General features: G+C 38.5%; 1 protein-coding gene across 4 annotated transcripts in view; it reads left to right on the top strand.

Annotated features, from left to right (window-relative positions):
- The window catches only part of LOC149167704 (uncharacterized), a 223,032-nt gene that overhangs the window by 41,218 nt on the left and 161,494 nt on the right, over nt 1-20,320 (top strand). For 2 of the 4 annotated variants that reach the window (XM_089433102.1, XM_089433100.1), the window contains 2 exons: nt 6,762-6,824; nt 7,151-7,210. In XM_089433102.1, coding sequence (XP_089289228.1) covers nt 6,762-6,824; nt 7,151-7,210 — 123 coding nt within the window. The remainder of the gene's footprint in view (nt 1-6,761; nt 6,825-7,150; nt 7,211-20,320) is intronic. The other 2 variants (XM_089433103.1, XM_089433101.1) reach the window with 1 other exon arrangement.

The raw sequence follows: 20,320 nt of genomic DNA, 5'->3' as shown, positions 1-20,320 counted from the left end.
TTTGCAAGAGAAGTCATCCACAAAGATAGCATAATACAAATATCCTCCCAAAGATGTCACGAGCAACATACCAGATAGATCAGAATGAGCCAATTGCAAAAGGTCGGTAGTCTTGCTATCACTTGAGGGGAATGGTCCCCTTGTATATTTTCCTTCGGCACATCCTTGACAAACACCTTCATGTTCTACTTTAAATTCGGGCATACCTGTCACCATCTTCCTTGCATTAGGCAGGGCTTTAAAATGAAAATGAGCAAACCTTTGGTGCCATAATTAAGATTGAAGAGATGTGTCGCAAGACATAGCTCCCAATGGACTTCCTCCAACTTGATATAGTTTGTCAACCCTAAATCTAAGAGTAAATGCTTCTTTGAAATTTCTTTTCCAAATATGTACCTTTCCATCAATGAATGCCACCTTGAATCCTTTGTCCTCCATCGAGGAGATAGATACCAGGTTCTTCTTTAGATCGGGTACATATAGTACTTCTTGTAGATGAAAGGTGTTGCCTTGATTCAATTGAAGAGTAATATTCCCAATCCTTTCACGGGATAAATGGCATTGTCTCCAAGAATGATTTCCAAATTTGTGTCCTTTTCTATCAGATTTGAAAGAGCTTCCTTATACCTAGTGAAGTGCCTTGAGGCATCACTATCAATCAACCAATTTCCCAAGGTATCCGGAGGAGAGGCATTAGAGAGGGAAAATATAAGATAAATTCCTTTTGCTTGTTATCTACAACATTAGATTCATCATACCTGGAGTTTCTTGATCTTTTGGGAGGTCGACCATTTCCATGTTGAGTAGCGGGAGCATTCCTTTTTCCTTTGTTGTTGAACCTGCCATTTCTTTGATTGTTGTTGCCCCTGAAATTGTTGCAGTTGTTGTTGTCATCATCTCGAGGTGTATCCCTTTTATTAGGACACTCCCTAGCATAGTGGCCAAACCTGTTACAAATGAAGCATCTACCCTTTCTTCCATCTTTGAATCCCAGTCTTCCTTGACATTGCTTCTTTGAACCTACATTGTTCTTCTTTTTAGCATGAGTGGAGAATGCAGTAGGATCATTCCTATTTGAAGGCATGTCTCTCTCTATCATCCTTGTTTCTTCTTGAGTACATCTAGTCAACAATTCATCAAAACCTGGAATCCGGTCATTGTTGAGGATAGTAGTGTTGAACACATCCCATTCACGAGGGAGACCTCCAAGGGCAATGAGAGTGAGCTCCTTGTCAGCAATTTCTTCTCCAATTGATAAAAGATCATTTTTGATTTTAGTGATCCTCATGAAGTAGGATTGGATATCTTCTCCTCTTCCCTTCTTTATGTCCTTCAACTTGTTCTTGAGAAAGAGGACTTGGTTTGCATTGCTAGCTTTAAACATGCTAACCAACTTGTCATACATATCCTTATATGTGCCCAAATCGGAGATGTAAGCAACTAAATGCTTATGAATAGAATCCCTGATGATCTTCTTAGCTTTGACTTCACCTTTCTTGTACTTTGTCTTAGCGGCAGCTGGTGCATTTGAAGGAGGTTCAATAATCTTTCCCTGCACATAGTCCATAGCATCATGCTCTTCCAAAGTCAAGTCAAGAGACATCTTCCATGCATGATAATCAGACTTATCATTGAGCTTGTCATCAGATTTGAAGTAAGATGAGGAGGCCATTGAATCTTGTCCTTGTCCAACAAATCTCAGTGATTGCTTTTCTCACTCTTGCTTGGGCTTTGTCTTCACCTCAGCTCTGATACCATGTTAATTTTAGATAACAATGGTATGTTCTATGCTTTAGAGCAATTTACTTCAATTTTTCTTATTAGCCCAATATCAATTTCCAGATTAGCAATCACATTAACATTGATAGTAAATGCAGATAGAACATAAACAATAAGCAGAAGACAAGCCAAGACAAGAGGACACAATATTTGGCGGATGCCAGGGAAAAACCCCAATGTGGGGAAAACCCTTTGATCAAATCTTCTTATTATTCTTCAAAAGTTTAGCAGAGAGGGAGAGAGAGTACATCATACAAAATTTACTTGCCCAATCACTGTAAAACAATCCAGTCAAACTGCAGTCAACAGGATGCCCTAACCAGAAAGTCAATGCTGGTCAAACCAGCAAAAAGTCTCCTCCAAATCAGCTCGGTCAAACCTAGTCAAATCGGCCTCCAAAGACAGTCCAAATCAACCCCAAACAGTGCCGAAATTCTCAGTCAAAGTTGGTCAACGCGGGTCAATGTTGCGGTTAAAGTTGCTGCAGTCAATGCTAGTCAACCTGTTGAGAAAATCTCGATATCTGTGCTAGAATATGCGGTCTGCCCAAATAGAGATTCTCCCACAAAAATTGCAGTCAAATGAAGTCAAACAATGCCCGGTCAATGCTAGTCAAAGCTAGCTGCAACTCAGTCAACACAGAGAATAGAAATGCCCAGTCAAACCTTCACACGTGTGGAGAAGAATAGGCTGCCTGTGATTTGTACGACCCAATCAGATGAAGAGAGAGAATGGAATGTTGAGTTGTGAATATCCAAATGAGGAAAAGGCCTCTTCTATTTATACACAACGTTGAGGGTGAAGAGACACGTCTGTTGGGCTTCATGAGCCTACATTAGACTTCTGGTCGACCTTGACAATTTGTCCATAGAAGAAATAAATTCATAATTCCATTTCTACTTGTCAGAATGAGATGATCTTTAGATCAATCCTGCACCTCTCGGAAAGAGGAATCCAATAAAAATATCATCTCCATCATATGAGCTGTCCAAGGTGGAGTTTGGCCCTAGTTGCCAATTTTAACAAATGACAAGTGCTCAATATTTAATAACAATGAAAGGTAAGGAGCACAAATCTATCAATGGATCATTCACAACTTGATGTGCAAATTAGAAATCAAAGGAGACAATAAGCAACACAAATGGTAACTTCCAATAGAGATTATCCACTTATAAGATTTGAGTGAAATCACGCTTGAGACCACAATATTACCCAAAATCGAAATTATACCTCAATGATCTAAATATGATGCTCACAAAATATTGCAAAATGAAATTAACAATCTCACTTTTAGCAATTAGGAACAATACTTTGAAGCTAAGTCACCTGACACGGGGATTCGAGATTCGTGGTGTCGGATTCGGACACGCTGACCCCCGGAACAGGACATGTTATAAATTATTTTATTAATATATATATATATATATATATTTAAAATATATATATATATATATATATATATATATATATATATATATATATTTAAAATATATATATATATATATATATATATTTAAAATATATATATATATTAAAAATTAGATATTATCATATTTCTTACACAAATTTAATTAATGATACAAATTTATTGATTTCAAACATAGATCTTCATCTATAGCTATTAGCATGCATAGTACATACAAAATTCAAATAAATGTCAGTGGTACTGGTCACATAAATGATAAATCTATTAAAAATTTAAATCATGATTCATAATTCATAACTGAAAGACAACTTACAACTACAAGATAGTAAGATAAACACACTGACAATTGTAGTTTTCTCATTAAGTCATCAAATCAAAATGTGTTACATAGGTAGTGTTGGTGCAATGCCAATGGCAAATAGAAATAGAAAATATAAAACAACTACAGGTATACAAGCCTCAAGGCATCAATCAACATCAGAATCAGCATCACTGTCCCCATCATCGTGGTCCCCACTGCTCTCCTCTGCATCCTCCTCCTCCCCTGTATCCATAGTCGCCTCTGCATTTGCTGGTATGGAGGTTGACCCCTCTAAGTCATCAAATCTAACAGGCTCTAGCATTGGATCATTGAGATCCATGTTGGCCAATGCCAACTCAACAGTGGTGTCCAGAGCCATATCATCAGGAACAGTGTTACTTGGGAGCGGGAGCGACATATTCAGAAGCTCTTGGTTTGGTGCTCTTGATTAAATACGAGTTCCATACCCTAATACATGACAAAATTCAATGGAAACATTGCAATCCCCCAATCCTAAAATCCTGAAAAACTGATAAGTCTGCTGGATTTTGAATGAAATCTAAAATTCTACTTTCTCCATATGAAATCCAACGAGGCCGGAACCACTCTCAAACATCTTGAGTCATTTCATGGTAATGTTAAAAATTTAAGTAAAGGGATGAAAATGAAGATTAAGGAGAATGTCACTTTTACTTTAAGAATTTAACATTACCATGAATAGCGTATCAATACTAGGGCCTAGACTTGATCATGAAGCTGCCAAAATGCTCTACTCCTTGCTGCAACAGCACAAATCACTTGCCAAATGAAAATATTAATGAGCAAACACGCCCTTTTCTTTCCCGCACTGAGCTTAGCAAGTCCTGGAAACAGGACACGTGTCCCAAAATCGCGACACGCTTTTGAAAATCGTGACACGACCTCGGATTCGACGTGTCAGAAACGGACACGACGTGTCATATGATTTGGACACGAATCCGGACCGAATCGTGTCGGATTCGCTGGATTCGGGATTCGTAGGGGGTTTAGGACGAATCCGGTGACTTAGCTTTGAAGTTATGCTCTTTAACATGATAATCCTCCAATGTTTTTTTAGTAAGATACACTTATGCAATACCAAGAGAACTTTAGAGTGTTAGCAATCAATCAAGCTTCTTACAACAAAATATATAAATTAGATTCACTTCTTCTGAGATTGATCCTTTTAGAGCTCAATTTCCTTAGATATTAGAAAGCACTTGAGATGCAAATGGTGACAATAGCAAAATTATGCCAATGATGCAATGCAAGCTATGAAAATGCAAGGAGCAACCAGCAAGATAACAATTACTTTTATTTCACTATATTTCCACAATGAAAACTTAGAGCAGCCCACTCAAATCACTTTGCCGATTACTTAAGATGAGAGAAATGATGCTTCAAAGCCAAACGATGAGTTCTTATGAATCTAGAGGTTCCTAGAGTGTCCTTTTATCACTGTTATGACTTATACCAGAGTTATAGAAGCATATATCAGACCTTATAAATCATATGGCAGCCCTCGAAAATTACATAGAATACCACAAATGCAACGACACAAATCTTTCTTACCACTTGAGATTAAATGTGTGATGATTATAGGCTTATGCTAATGTGTTTTAGGGCTTATTTAATGTGATTAGATTAGACTTATGCCACTGTTATGAGAGTGCTTCAGATCTGATATGCAAGCAGTGAGGAAAGAGATGAGGCTAGAAAGCAAACCCTTCGCCCTAAGGCCTTGCTAGATGATTAGTTGACTTTCCAAAATACACTAGAGTTCCTTCGAACACCTGCAACACAAATGCTAGCCTTGACAAACAATGGGTCAGCCTTCTTATGACTGAAGCTAGGGCTTCTAGGGCTAAATGATGGACTAGAGAGGACTTGAGCCCTTGAAAACTCCTTCAACGAGTGATGAAACTTACAAAACCAATTGTTCGCTTGGAAAATCAATGGATCATTGGCAAAATAATCTAGAAATCAACTTGAAACCCTTGCCAAACTTACCCCAAGCCTGCAAAACAAATATTAGTGTCAAAATAAGCTGCAAAACCCCACAAGTAGCCAATACAAGACTGAATCAATGAGAAAAAAATCCCAAATAAGGCTGTGCCCTAGGGCTAGAAGCCCTCTAAGGCCTGCAGCCACCCCAAAAATGCCCAAAAGGGCTGTGGCTAGGAGGGATAGGTCTCCTTAGGCATGTGGCTTGCCAAACTAAGGTCTTTTAGGCCTGTGGCTTGCGCAAAAGAGCCCTAAGGCCTGCGGTTAAGCCCTAAAGAGGCGCTAGGGCCTGCGACTAAGGTTACAAACCCTCACAAGGGTTGCGGCCAACAAAAGAAAGCTCCTAGGCGATGCGGCTAGGATTTATAGGCCTAGAAATGCCCACAACCACTCTGCAAATGAACTAGTCTCCTTGCAAACACAAAGATTTGGCGAGAAAACATTGCAAACTCACTGCAAAATGCCTCCAAGGGCTAGCAAGTTCCTTCTTCAGCAGGACGTTGAGCAAATGTGACTTGGGAAGGCTAGATCTTACCCTCTAGGGCCTAGATCAACTTCCTTCTCTTGAATGAATAGCCCATAAATTAATTTTTGCTTCAAACCCTTGATCTATCACTTGCACAAATGAAATAGAGAAGACCCAAGAACCCAATATATACAAAATTTGAAATAAAATCCCAAAACCCCAATAGTATACAAAAATTAAAAAAGTTAGTATTTTAAAATTAAATAATTTACAAATATTTACAAAATAATTTTTTCTCTCATTAGCATATTAAACTTTAGGGCACAAGTAAATTTGAAAATAGTGAGAGAATAATTTTTTAAATTTTTGCCAAGCCCCCTTGCATAAGATTTTCGTTAGATCAAGACTTGGAGCCAAACAAGGGTGTGGTCCCCTCACAGTCTGTGAACTTGGAGGCCAAGGGCTGGAGCAACCTGTAACTCAATGCACTTCAAATGATAGATTATTAAACAAGAGGGGTTTGATTTGTACAATAGATCTATAAGCCTGGAGATACCTGCTAGATGTAGAGTATTTACTCTCACCCAACACCTAAGGCAAGATACCTGTACCAATAGATGTTCCTACTACCGGCAATTGAAATTTTCAAGTCATATTGTTCCTCCGCTGTTTCAGGGACATACTCTGTCCAAAAGCAGTGCTAAGATACTATTCTGCTGTTTGTTCTCATTGTTGAGAATAATGTTTTGTTGGGTTTTGCACTACAGGTTTTCAGAGAGGAAGAAATTGAAAGGCTAAAGGCTGAAAACAATTCTCTAGTAATTAAAGAGGTAAAAATTAAGAAGTATTGTTGCAGTATGTGTTAACTCTTTTGAAGCTTATTTATAACATGCCATTATACTCACTCTGCAGCATTAAGTAAATTGATAATAAAGTGGATAGACTACTTGGTATAGAATCAATGTCAGTATCTGTTAACTTGCACATCAAAGTTGCATGTGAATTGAGATGCCCAATTGAGGTGAATCGTTTTTTCATTTTAAGAAACACGTATTTCTAAAGTTGATAATGCAATTAAGATTTTTGTGTTCTTCTTTTCCTTGTTTTATATCTGATGATATTGTCTTTTAACTAAGGTATGGTTTGTGCTTTGCAGATTGCCAGAGAGGATGAAGTTAAAGGATTGAGATTTGAAAATTTCCGTCTTCAGAAAGAGGTATTCCATAAAAAAATGTAGTGTACTTTGTAGTTTCGTTATAATCAATGATATTCTTATTGCAGAAAGTACAACACTATAGTGTTTGGATCACTAGGTGAGCTGTTTCCTCAATTCTAAATATTACTGTAGCGTAGTTGTTTGAAGAAATAAAATGAATTAAAATTGTATAACTCTTCTCTTATAACCAAAATAATGATTAATGGGACTGAAAGACAACTCATGCAAGTTACATCCAAAGTTCAAACTTAAACATTTTTGACTCAAAACAATTTGACAAGGTTGGAGAGTGAGGGTATGAATTGGTTTTGGGAAATATATTGTAAAATCTCAGCATAAGACTTTGCCAAACGAAAGACTTGAAAAACACTTAAATTTTCACAAATAATTCTCTTCATAGACATTAAAAAATATAATTGCATGTAAATGAGATGGGCAAATGTGAAATTTTACCTATACACGAAATATTTAATTCAATACTATACAAATGTTCCATAATTTATATGTATAGACTCCAGACTCCAAACACTACAAATGACAGGTGATAGCATGTATAATGAAACAAATTAAACATTGAGACTCCAAACAAAAACATAAACTAGTAACTAGTACTACAGTCTTCTGAATCTTGTGCAGCATTCACTATGCAACTATGCTTATGAATGTAAGCAAAATCCCCTATCTATGCATCTTAGTGTCTAGCCAATCGAGCTTCTCCTCTCTGAATACTACCTCCTGTATGAATGAACCAATTTGATGCTGGATCAACCTCATCTAGGTCAATTGCACCAACACTTTTGCTTCTGTATGTGTTCAAATTGGCAACTAGGGCCAAATTCCACTTTGGGACAGCTCATTTGATGGAGATGATGATTGCATTAAATTCCTCTTTTCGAGAGGACCAAAATTGATATAAAGATCATCTAATTTGGACAAGCAGAAGTGTGTTTTTGAATGTATGCCCACTCATGTGCAAATTGTTCAGGTCGGCCACATCATCATGTAGGCTCACAAAGCCCAATGGACGTGTCACTTCCCCCTCAACGACTTGTATAAATACACGTGACCTCTCACCTCATTTGGCATCATCATCACTCACACATTCTTTTCTCCTTCTCTGGTTCGTACAACTATTGGGCATTCTCTTTCTCACACACGTGTGGCACAAGGAGGTCGAATTGTAGGGCCAAAAATTTCAGGAGTTGACCAAGTTTGATTAGCGTTGACCAAGTTTGATCATCATTGACCAGGGACTCTTTGACCAATTTTGACTGTGATTTTTGGAGGATTATTTCTATTTCTCTAGGCCGCATTGTTGGGCACAAAAATCGAGAAAATCTGTGCACTTTGAGAAGCATTGACTTCAGGGTTGATTGCAACTTTGACAATAGAAAACTACATCAGATTTTCTCTCGCCTTTGATCGAATTTGACTAGACTTTGAAGGACTGTTTTGGGTTGAATTTGACCATCAAGGAAGGCCGAGTTTGACTAAGGTTGACTGATCTCAAGGAGGCAAATTTGACAGCTGTGTTGACCATCTTTGACCTTTTGGTTAGAGCTGAGTTTGACTGGAATTCACTGCAGATTTGACAGGGCTGTTTTGGCTTTGATTTGGGAAGTCAATTTTGGCTTTTTGTACTCTCTCTCCCTCTGTTGAACATTTGATATAATAATAAGAATAATTGATCAAAGGGTTTTCCCCACATTGGGGTTTTTCCCTGGCATCTGCCAAATATGTTGTCCGCTTGTCTTGGCTTGTCTTTTGCATTTTTATTTTATGTTCTGTCTACAGTCACTGTCAATGTGATTTATGGTTAATGTGATTGCTATTGGAAACTAATTTGGAAATTGTCATTAGACTGCTTAAAAGTACATTGAAGTAATTGTGCTAAGCATAAAACATACCGTTGTTATCTAAATTTAACATGGTATAAAAGCCCAAGCAAGAGAGAGAAAAGCAATCACCAAGAAAGGTTTATTGGACATGTTTCAATGGCTTCTTCATCTTACTTCAAGACCGAGGACAAGCTCAATGACAAATCTGACTATCATGCATGGAAGATGTCTTTGGACTTAACTTTGGAGGAGAATGAAGTATTGGATTATGTGTAGGGAAAAGTGGTGGAGCCTCCTTCAAATGCACCAACTGCTGCTAAGTCAAAGTCTAGAAAAGGTGAGGTCAAAAAAAAGAAAATTTTGGTTGACTCTATTCAAAAGAATTTGGTTGCCTATATTTTTGATTTGGGAACTTCTAAGGAGATATATGATAAGCTAGTTGAGATGTTCAAAGTGAACAATGCAAATCAAATCCTCTTTCTCAAAAACAAGTTGAAGGACATCAAGATGGATAAAGGGAGTCCATCCAATCCTACTTCATGAGGATCACACAAATCAAGAATGACCTTTTATCTATTGGAGAAGTTATTGCTGACAGGGAGCTCACTCTCATTGCACTTGGGGGTCTTTCAAGAGCATGGGATGTGTTTAACACCACCATTCTCAACAATGACAGGATTCCTAGTTTCGATGAATTATTGGCTAGATGCACTCAAGAGGAGACAAGGATGATGGAGAGAGACAAGCCCTCAAATGGAAATGAACCTACTGCTTTCTCTGCTCATGCAAAGAAGAAAAATAATGTTGGTCCAAGGAGACAGGGTCAAGGGTTCAAGCAGGGATTCAAAGAAGGAAGAAAATGAAGGTGCTACAATTGTAACAGGTTCGGCCACTATGCTAGAGAGTGTCCTCACAAGAAGAATTCTCCAAGGGATGACGACAACAACAACAACAATTTCAAAGGCAATGGCAATCAAAGGAACAACAAGTTCAACAATAAAGGAAAAGGAATGCTCCTGTTGCTCAATATGGAAATGGTCGGCCTCTCAAAAGATCTATAAATTCTAGGTATGAGGAAAATAATGTTGTAGAAAAACAAAAGGAGTTTTATCTTATTTAAGCTCTATCTATTGCCTCTCCTCCAGATACTTTGGGTCATTGGTTGATTGATAGTGGAGCCTCAAGGCACTTCATTGGGTACAAAGAGGCCCTCTCAAATTTGATTGAAAAGAAGACTAATTTGGAGATCATACTTGGAGACAATACCACCTATCCCGTGAAAGGGATAGGTACTGTCACTCTTCACTTGAATCAAGGTCAAACCATTCATCTACAAGAAGTGTTGTATGTACTCGACTTGAAGAAGAAACTGTTGCCTATTTCTGTGATGGAAGATAAAGGCTTCAAGGTAGCATTCATTGATGGAAAGGTACGTATTTGGCAAAGAAACCCTAAAGATGCATTCACACTTGGATTTAGGGTTGATGGTCTCTATCAAGTTGGAGGAAGTCCTTTGGGAGCCTCGACTTGTGATGCTTCATTTCAATTTGAGTTATGTCACCGAAGGTTTGCCCACTTACATTATAAAGCCTTACCTGGGGTAAGGAAGATGGTCACAGGTATGTCCCATTTCAACATGAATTATGGAGGAGTTTGTCAGGGTTGTGCTGCATGCAGCTGGGAAACTTACAAGGGGACAATTCCCTTCAAGTGAAAGCCAAATTACTGAGATTTTTCAATTGGTCCATTTTGATCTATTTGTATGTTGCCTGTAAAATCATTGGGAGGATACTTATAGTATGCAATTTTTGTGGATGACTTCTCTCGCAAAACATATATCTATTTCTTGAAGAAGGATGAAGTGTTCAAATGGTTCCGTTTTTTCAAAGCCTTGGTAGAGAATCAAACAGGGAAGAAGATCAAAATATTGAGGACCAACAACGAAATCGAATACGAATCAAATAAATTCAATGACGTTTGCAGAGAGGTTGGCATTAAGAGGGAGACAACCGTTTTGTACACTCCTGAGCAAAATGGAGTTGCTGAAAGGAAGAATCGAACAATTATGGAAGCCACCCGTGCCATGCTCCATGATCAAGGTCTACCGAAGTTCTTATGGGGAGAAGTTGCCAACACTACTGTGTATGTTCAAAATAGGAGCCCACATCAAGCACTGGATTTCAAGACACCCGAAGAAGTTTTCACTGGTAAGAAACCTGATGTTTCTCATTTTAGAATATTTGGTTGTCCTGTGTATTTTTGTGTGCCTAAAGAGAAAAGAAACAAGTTGGAAGCATCTGGGAAGAAAGGTATATTTGTAGGCTACAATGAAAATTCAAAGGCATATAGAATCTATGCGCTTGGTCAAAGAGACATGGAAATAAGCTATTGTGTCACCTTCGATGAAGATACTGCCCTTGGGAAAGCCAAAGATCTCCTTATCCTAAGGAAGGACAATGATGATGCTGCGGAAAAACAAGATGAACCTCCAACAAATGAGGTTATGCCTGATGGATCCCATTGATCCACTGTTCGGTGATCCCTCTACCTCAAGAAAAAGTCTTTTGTGGCTCAAAGATACTCTCGAAGATGCTGAAAGACATATTGCTCCAAGAAGGACATTTCGTGAAAGTAAGAAGCTAGACAGGTATCAAGGGTACTTAGCTGCTATGAGTACTATTGTTCAAACTGAGCCATGTACATTCGAAGAAGCCATAAATCACCAAGTCTGGAAGGATGCGATGAATGAAGAGTATGAATCTATCATGAAAAACGATGTCTGGGATGTGGTGCCTACACCGAAGGACAAGTACGTAGTCACCTCAAAATGGCTATACAAAATCAAACATGGAGTAGATAGGAGTGCAGAGAAATACAAGGCCAGGTTTGTTGCATGAGGCTTCTCTAAAAAAGGAGTGGACTATGACGATATATTTGCACCAGTTTCCTGATATACCACTATCTGATCTATTATTGCTCTTGCTACCACTCAAGGATGGAACCTACATCAAATGGACGTTAAGACTGCTTTCTTGCATGGCTCGCTTAAGGAGGAAGTCTACTTGGAACAACCTCAGGGGTTCGAAGTACAAGATTGAAGGACACATGTATGCAGGTTGAAGAAAGCCCTCTATGGGTTGAAGCAAGCCCCTAGGGCTTGGTATGAGAGGATTGATAGCTATCTTATGAAGTTGGGATTTACGAGGAGCGATGTTGATCCTAACTTATACTTCAAGGTTCAAAAGGACATGCCTCTCATTTTGGTCCTTTATGTAGATGATATCTTTCTAACAGGTGCGAGCCCTCTCATTTATCGATGCAAGAGGGAGTTGGATTCCGAGTTCAAGATGAAGGACCTAGGACTGATGCACTACTTCCTAGGCTTGCAGGTCTAGCAAAAGCTAGGCGAGATTTTCCTTTCTTAAGGAAAATACATTGTGAAGCTGCAAGTCTCTGTCTACTCCGATGGAACTCAACTTCAAGAAGCTATGTGGTAGTGCTTTTGGGCCCACATTGGCAAACCCTTCTGAAGATAAACAACTTGTGGGGGCCCTGATGTTCTTGGTAAACTCTTGTCCGGACATATGCTTCCTTGTGAATACATTGAGTCAATTTATGGTCGAGCCTCATCACATACATTGGATTGCTGCTAAGAATGTCTTGAGATATCTCTGTGACACAATCAACTATGGACTGAGATACACTGTCGGGAATTTGAGGCTACATGGATATGCTGATGCTGACTAGGCTGGCAGTAGGGTGGATCGAAAAAGCACGTCTGGATGTTGCTTGTCATTGGGGTCTGCTTCAATTTCTTGGATGAGCAGGAAGCATAAATCAGTTGATCTAAGAACCTTCGAGACCGAATACATTGCAACTAGTATGGCCTGTTGTGACGTTGTTTGGTTGAGGAAGCTCTTTAGTGAGCTATTTGAGCACGTGCTGGATACCACTGTGATTTTCTACGACAACCAAAGTGGGATTCACCTTTCAGAGAATCACGTGTTCTATGACCTGTCCAAGCACATTGATATCAGGTACCACTTTATCTGGGATATGGTGCGATGGGGAGCAATAAGGCTCCAACACATCAGCATTGATGAACAGGTCAGAAACATCCTCATGAAGCCCTTAGGGAAGGTCAAATTCCTAGCCTTCCAAGAGAGACTTGGAGTCGTGGAAAGACCTTCCCATGAGGGTCTTGCTTGAGTTGGACATTGAGCTTTGGGAGCTCCGAGGGGCTTGGTGTACTTCTTGGAGTTATGAGTGACCACAGGGTGAGTGGTTCATCTTCCCTTGTGATACTCCATGATGGTTGACATGTGTGTAGGGTGAGTGGTTCACCTTCCCCTACGATTGACATATGCATAGGATGAGTGGTTCACCTTCTCTTATGGCATATGAGCAGGATAAGTGGTTCACCTTCTCTTGTTGATGCCCCAGCATACATCCTACCCATGTAGTTCGTGACTCATGGGAAGTATGTCTCATCTGTCCAATGAGTTGGGAAAAGTGGTAAGGGACCATAACACTACAGATGGACGCATCGTGTACTGCCATACTCCCTATGACTAGGATGCATGGTGTTCAACAACTTGATCTGGGATCAAGATTAATTGAGGGTCTACCTCTAGATTGACTTTTGTTAGTGGAGAGCGGTAAGGTTTTCTTACTCACTTTCGATCGATTCTTCTTCGTTATTCATATCAGTGTTCAGTAGAGCAGAGATGAGATGAGATTAAGAGATGGTGCATGACGATAGGATGGCATGATGATGGATGATGATGGACGGATTGGCAAGTGGAATTCTCCTTAGTTGAGAGGGAGTGTTAAAATTGGAAACTAGGGCCAAATTCCACCTTGGGACAACTCATTTGATGGAGATGATGATTGCATGAAATTCCTCTTTTCGAGAGGACCAAAATTGATATAAAGATCATCTAATTTGGACAAGCAGAAGTGTGTTTCTGAATTTATGCCCACTCATGTGCAAATTGTTCAGGTTAGCCACATCATCATGTAGGCTCATGAAGCCCAATGGACGTGTCACTTCACCCTCAACGACTTGTATAAATACAAGTGACCTCTCACCTCATTTGGCATCATCATCACTTGCACATTCTTCTCTCTCCTTTTCTCATTGGTTCATACCAATGTGGAAAAAGTCGAAGTTGGGATTAATTCGGCAAGGGTCCAAAAGTTGAAAAACTCGTTAAAGTCGGGAGTTTTTTGAAAAAGTCAGCAAAAAAGTCGGCAAAATTAAAAAAACACAAAAATATTCATTTTTTTATTATTATCTTTTTTAACATCTAGAGTATCCACAACATCAAATAAATGCATTTTCACATAAACATGTAAAGAAAGTTAATATATAATATGTATATGAAGTCTAGTGCTATATCACATATCAAAATAGTGAATCAACTCCTGAATCTTGAGTCTTGTCTAAGTCTCAACTCTCAAGACAACAGACTTTTTGGGTCGATTCCTGATAAAATTGGGCATATAATGAATAAATCGCGATTTTTTCATTTATGAAAAAGTCTGCAAAAAATCGGAGGATTAAATCGTTTTGTTGAGAAAATCACAATTTTAGGATTTAATTCCGGTTTTTTGCAGACTTTTTCCACACTGGTTCGTACAACTATTGGGCATTCTCTTTCTCACACACGTGGTACAAGGAGGTCGAACTTCTGGACAGAATTGTAGGGCCGAAAAATTTCAAGAGTTGACCAAGTTTGACCAGCATTGACTAGGGACTCTTTGGCCAGTTTTGACTGCGATTTTTGAAGGATTATTTCTGTTTCTCTAGGCCACATTGCTGGCCACAAAAATCGAGAAAATCTGGGCACTTTGATAAGCATTGACTTCAGGGTTGACTGCAACTTTGACCACAGAAAATTATGCAGACTTTCTCTCTCCTTTGACCAAATTTGACTAGACTTTGCAGGACTGTTTTGGGTTGACTTTGACCATCAAGGAAGATTGAGTTTGACTAAGGTTGACCGAGCTCAAGGAGGCAAGTTTGACAGCTGTGTTGACCATCTTTGACTTTCTGGTTAGGGCTGAGTTTGACTGCAGTTCACTGCAGATTTGACAGGGCTGTTTTGACTTTGATTTGGCATGTCAATTTTGGATTTTTGTACACTCTCTCTGCTGAACATTTTATATAATAATAAGAAGACATGATCAAAGGGTTTTCCCCACATTGGGGTTTTTCCTTGGCATCCGCCAAATATGGTGCCCTCTTGTCTTGGCTTGTCTTTTGCATTTTTATTTTATGTTCTATTTATAGTTACTGTCAATGTGATTTATGGTTAATGTGATTGCTATTGGAAACTAATTTGGAAATTGTCATTGGGCTGCTTAAAAGTACATTGAAGTAATTGTGCTAAGCATAGAACATACCATTGTTATCTAAATTTAACAGTATGATATTAAAAAACATTTGGCTTTCTGTTTTGACTCTCTAGACAAAAAAGGGAAGTTAAGAATGATTAGAAAATGAGTTTTAGTCTTGGCTCTTAAGACAAAAAATAAAAGTTAAGAATGACTAGAATAAGAAAATATATTATTGTTGAAAAGAATCTGAGAAACTGACTCTTTATTGTATAGTTGAAGATTTTAGTGCACAAATAGTAATTCATTCATTCACTGTTGTGCTAATCTGTTGCATTTTTTCGAGAGTGTGTTCAAACTTCAAACTAACTCCAATTATTCTCACAATCAGAGGTTTGGCTGAACAATTGGATAGCTAGCCTTTGTAGCTTAGAGTATGGCAACCAAATTCTTTCCAATATATACCTAGCATATGCTAATAATAATATTTGTAAGGATATATACAAACTGAAATTAATAAGATAATCCAAATTTAAAATAAATAAATATTGAAGCTATTATTTAATTTTTAAATAATTCAATATTGAAATAAATCATCAATACCTTAGTAAAATGGTTTTGCTCACCCAAACTGGAATATTATTTCCAATAAATTCCTTCATAATCTTAAACCTCTGGAGTTGCTGTTGGATTGATTCCTAAGTCTTTCATCAGCTAAGCTCCTCTGGAAGCATTGGAGCATGCCTTACATTACTTTTGACTCAGGATTGAAAGACTAATTATTAAAAAAGGCTGGGTTTAGATAGTACCCAATAGTATACAAAAGTCTATGGAGCTCACGCCTTCTATGGAGTCATTTATCTCCCTGAGAGGTGTTCATTTTTAAACCATGTTAAGCAGATTCTGCACTAAGAAGATTAACCTAAACACTAGATAGCTCGAAACCTGGAAAACTCTGATCAAAACAACTTTAGAATATGTTAATCTACAAATGCATACTGCTGGAAAAATGAACAGCAAAATACTCAGATCTTAACTGTTGATCACACACTCTTCTATTGAAAAACAGAAAAGAAGAAATACATTGCAGTATGTAAAAACTAAAACTTGCTTGCTATCCTAGCGGTGCACCCTAACTCTTTTTTATAGAGCAAAAGACATAGGGCAGATACAGTGCATGTAGACATTGAGTGATGTGTGTTGAGAAATGTAACTAGTTTCAGTCCTCATAATTGTTGTACTCGTTTCAATAAGTTTCCTATGTATCAAACAAGAAAAGAAAAAGAAAAAGTTATTATTATTAAAGCATGGGTTTCATGCTCATTATTGATGGTCTTTTAGGTAAAAGCATGTTCTTTGTGCTTCTAGGGTTTGTTAGGTCTTACGATTTATTGTCTCGAGCCAAAGGAGTCAATATAATGTTTATAAGACCCTTCCGGGCAAAAATATATTTGTAAAATGAATTATTTTTGAGTTTAGAAAGTCCCAGAAGCTCCAAAGTACAAGTCGGCCTAAAAGAGTGAATTCGACCCCTTGAGAAGGCTATATAAAGGAGTAGTTCGACCTTATTTGGTATTCACTTACTTCACAAGTTCTATCTATCAAGTGTTAGAGAATCTAGGGCAAAGTAGTGTTGTGATGATTCTCTGTGATTTGATAACAATTTGTGAAGTCTTTTTACTTTTCTTGTTAGCTTATTCTTCTTCTCTTCTTATTAGTGCATATGTGTGTGCTTCATCAAACTGCTAGCAAAACAAAATAACAAGAACATAAAATTTGGCTCTCTGCCAGAGACAAACCCTCTTCACTCTTGAGAGGAAAACCCTTTGTAAGATTTCTCTTATTGAAGCTTCTTATTTGAACAACTGCCAAACCCTAGACCCTTGACTAGGATATCCTCCAAGCATAGGTCAAATCCATCCACTTTCTGCACTATCACTTTTGAGTCTTGACACTTCTGCTCTTTTAGTACTTTGTCCTTTTCTGTTGCTTGTCTAAGTTAGGAAACCCTAGAATATTAGGGCTTCTCTACTTTTCCATAAGGAGGACTTTCTTCGCTTTTCTTGGAGACCTTGTAGACCTTGTTGTACATCCAAATGAGGTCTCTCAATATGCTGCCTTCATCTGTTGTCAAGTCTGCAACAATTCACTTCTGAAATCTTCACACGTGTGGATAGAAAACCCTAGAACAATCCTCTTATATTCGTTGTTCTTTCCTTCCTTCTTCGCTGGATGGGGAGGCCTTATAGGCCTTGTTTATAAGCCCAGAACAAAATATTTTTTCACTGTGATTTCCTTGCTGCTATGGCCGCAGTGAAACCTTCATTCCTCTGCACGTGTGATTGTTCGAACCCTATAGACAATCCCCTTGACCTTTGCTGTCCTTCCTCCTTGCTCCGCTGCCCTAACAAATCTTTTTTTTGGCTTTTCTTCGTCCTTCTTAGCTCCTCTTGCTTGCTGATTTCAGAGCTTGTATTTCCACGTTGAATGACGAGTGGACAACCTCTATACATAGAGGTCTGTTCCTCCTTTTCTAGCCGACATGATTGTCCTTGAATCCGACTTGACAGTTTGCTTCATAAATCATTTTTATTCACTATTTTGTTTCTTGTAGACTTCGTTGGTGCTAGGAGAGGATTTGACCATGCTTGGAGGTGTTCCCATGACCTTGTATGATGACTTACATGATGTAACATGCCCTCAAAGGGTCTTATCATAATTACATTTTGACTTTGACTCTCTAGAAGCACTTCAAAATGTGCTTGACTTGTTTTCAGTGAGTAAGAAACTCATTGGCAAATAATACAAAAATAATTTCTCTTTTCTTGAATAAGTACAAATATCAAAATTACATTTATGAAGACCTAGCCTAGTTACATTTCTTTCAACATCAAGAAAGGGTTCGATTTGTAGCTGGGAAGTTGGAAGAAAGAGAGTGAAGGTCTAAGAGAAGAAAGAAGGACGAAATACCTTGGTTTTGGGCTTTATCTCTCTCACATGTGCGAAGTTCTAGGATTTTTGGTGCTGCAGAAGTAGCCCGAAATTGCAGGTCTGAGTTGTAGTAGGACGAAGTCCATAATCTAGTTGTTGAAAGGGAGAAAACCCTATACTGACCTCGTTGACCTTGGGAGAGTTGTCTTGCTCTAGGAAGGTCTCAGAGTAGGCTGGATTAGGGTTTCCGGAGAAGCTACAAGACCGAAATTGTAGGGTCGAAGTTGCAGGACGAGTTGTAGTAGCGACGCTGGCAGGTCGAAATTGTAGTATTAAAGATGGTTGATGTAGAATCAAGGAAGAACTTGAAGAAGGGTTGACTTGGTACTAGGAGAAGGACTGATCTAGGGTTTGGGTCGTTATATCTCATTTGACGCAGATTATAAGAAGAGAAGAGTTTTTGGGTTTTTCCCTTGGAGGGGTTTTGGCTTGGCTGAGAGCCTAATATTTGTGTCCTCTGTTGTTGCAGTTTATATCCTTGATGTTTGTTTGATGAAATATCTAACTAAGAGAACACAAGAAAGCTAATAAGTTCACAAGAAAATATTAAGGTTAAGGAAAATAAGATTAATAGCGACCACTATTGGTTTTCCAACATGGTATCAAAGCTAAGGTGAACAAGGAAGGCAACTGAAAGGACACTAGAAAGAGTTACTTGTCAAGGGGAAGGGAAAAGGAAACTCTCAAGAAAAGACTAAAGAAGAAGACTTCAAGGAGGATTGAAGACTCATTGGTAGAAAACCGAGAAGTAGGGTTTCTACATTAAGGGAGATCAAGTCTACATCAAGCTCGCATCAAAAGAAGATTTGTAAGGAAGAGTGTTGATCTCTCTCTCGAGAAGATCTATTTGGGAGGCATCTTCAAAGAAGGCATCAAGGATCTTGGAAGCTGTTTTTGTTGAAGACTCTTCAAGAACCTTGAAGGCATTAAAGAAGGTTGAAGACATCATCAAGGAGAATTGTGATCTCAAATAAGTAACATATTATGACATCATGCCTGAATTTTCAAGTCATATGGGTTCTTTTTGCAGGGAGAGCAATAAGCTCATTAGGGCATCAAACTATCTAGCATGGAGGAAAAAATTGACTTGATGTTGACAGAACCAGAAGTAATGGAATATGTTACTAGGGAAATTATTGAACCTGAGAAAGATAAGACTCAAGAACTAGCAAAATACAAGGGGAAGTAAGGGCACAGAGGATCATAGTGGAATCCATTAAGGATTCTCTTGTTCCATTTGTTGCAAATCTCAAGACTTCCAAGGCTATGTATGACAAGCTGGGGAATCTGTACTCGATAAGTACAACATGACAAAAGATGTTGTCGAGGAACAAGCTGTACAGATTAAGAAATCAAAGGATGAGGATTTGGCATCCTTTCTCATGAGAGTCTCTCAACTAAGAGACCATCTGCAAGGACTTGGGGAACCAATCCGGATTCTAAAGTAACCATTTGTGTACTAAATGCATTGCCACCAGAATGGAGCAACTTTGCAACAAGCATCTACTCCAAGAAGGATTCAACTCCCTTTGATGAGTTGTGGGCGCAATGCATATTGGAAGAATCAAGGATCAAGGTCAAGGATAATATTGGATCAGATGAGCAATCTCAAGCCTTTCTAGCCTGAGTCAAGAAGCTGAAGAAGGGGAAGTTTGGTAAGTCCAAGAAGAAAGACATGTCCAAAGTGCAATGTTTTGGATGCAATGAATTTGGACACTTTAAGAGGGACTGTCCAAATAAGTGGAACAACAAGAGAAAGGAAAGGAGTGAATTCATGTAGCAGAAGCAGTGGGAGAACTTGAGAAGAAGGCAAAGAAGGAAGAAGTGAAGGATCTTTACTACTAAAGAAGGTTCACTGACTGTCAGGTTCTTAATGAAGAGTAATCTTTCTTTTAGGATAGTATGTTTTGCATGGCATCATGGAAACAAGCATATGATAGTA

Source organism: Pinus tabuliformis, chromosome 5_1, assembly GCF_031772625.1.
Source record: "Pinus tabuliformis cultivar Carrire ecotype Pingquan chromosome 5_1, CPIR1, whole genome shotgun sequence".
NCBI classification, from domain to species: domain Eukaryota; kingdom Viridiplantae; phylum Streptophyta; class Pinopsida; order Pinales; family Pinaceae; genus Pinus; species Pinus tabuliformis.
Note: the sequence above shows the minus strand (reverse complement) of the source record. Positions and strands in the feature narration are given on the sequence as shown.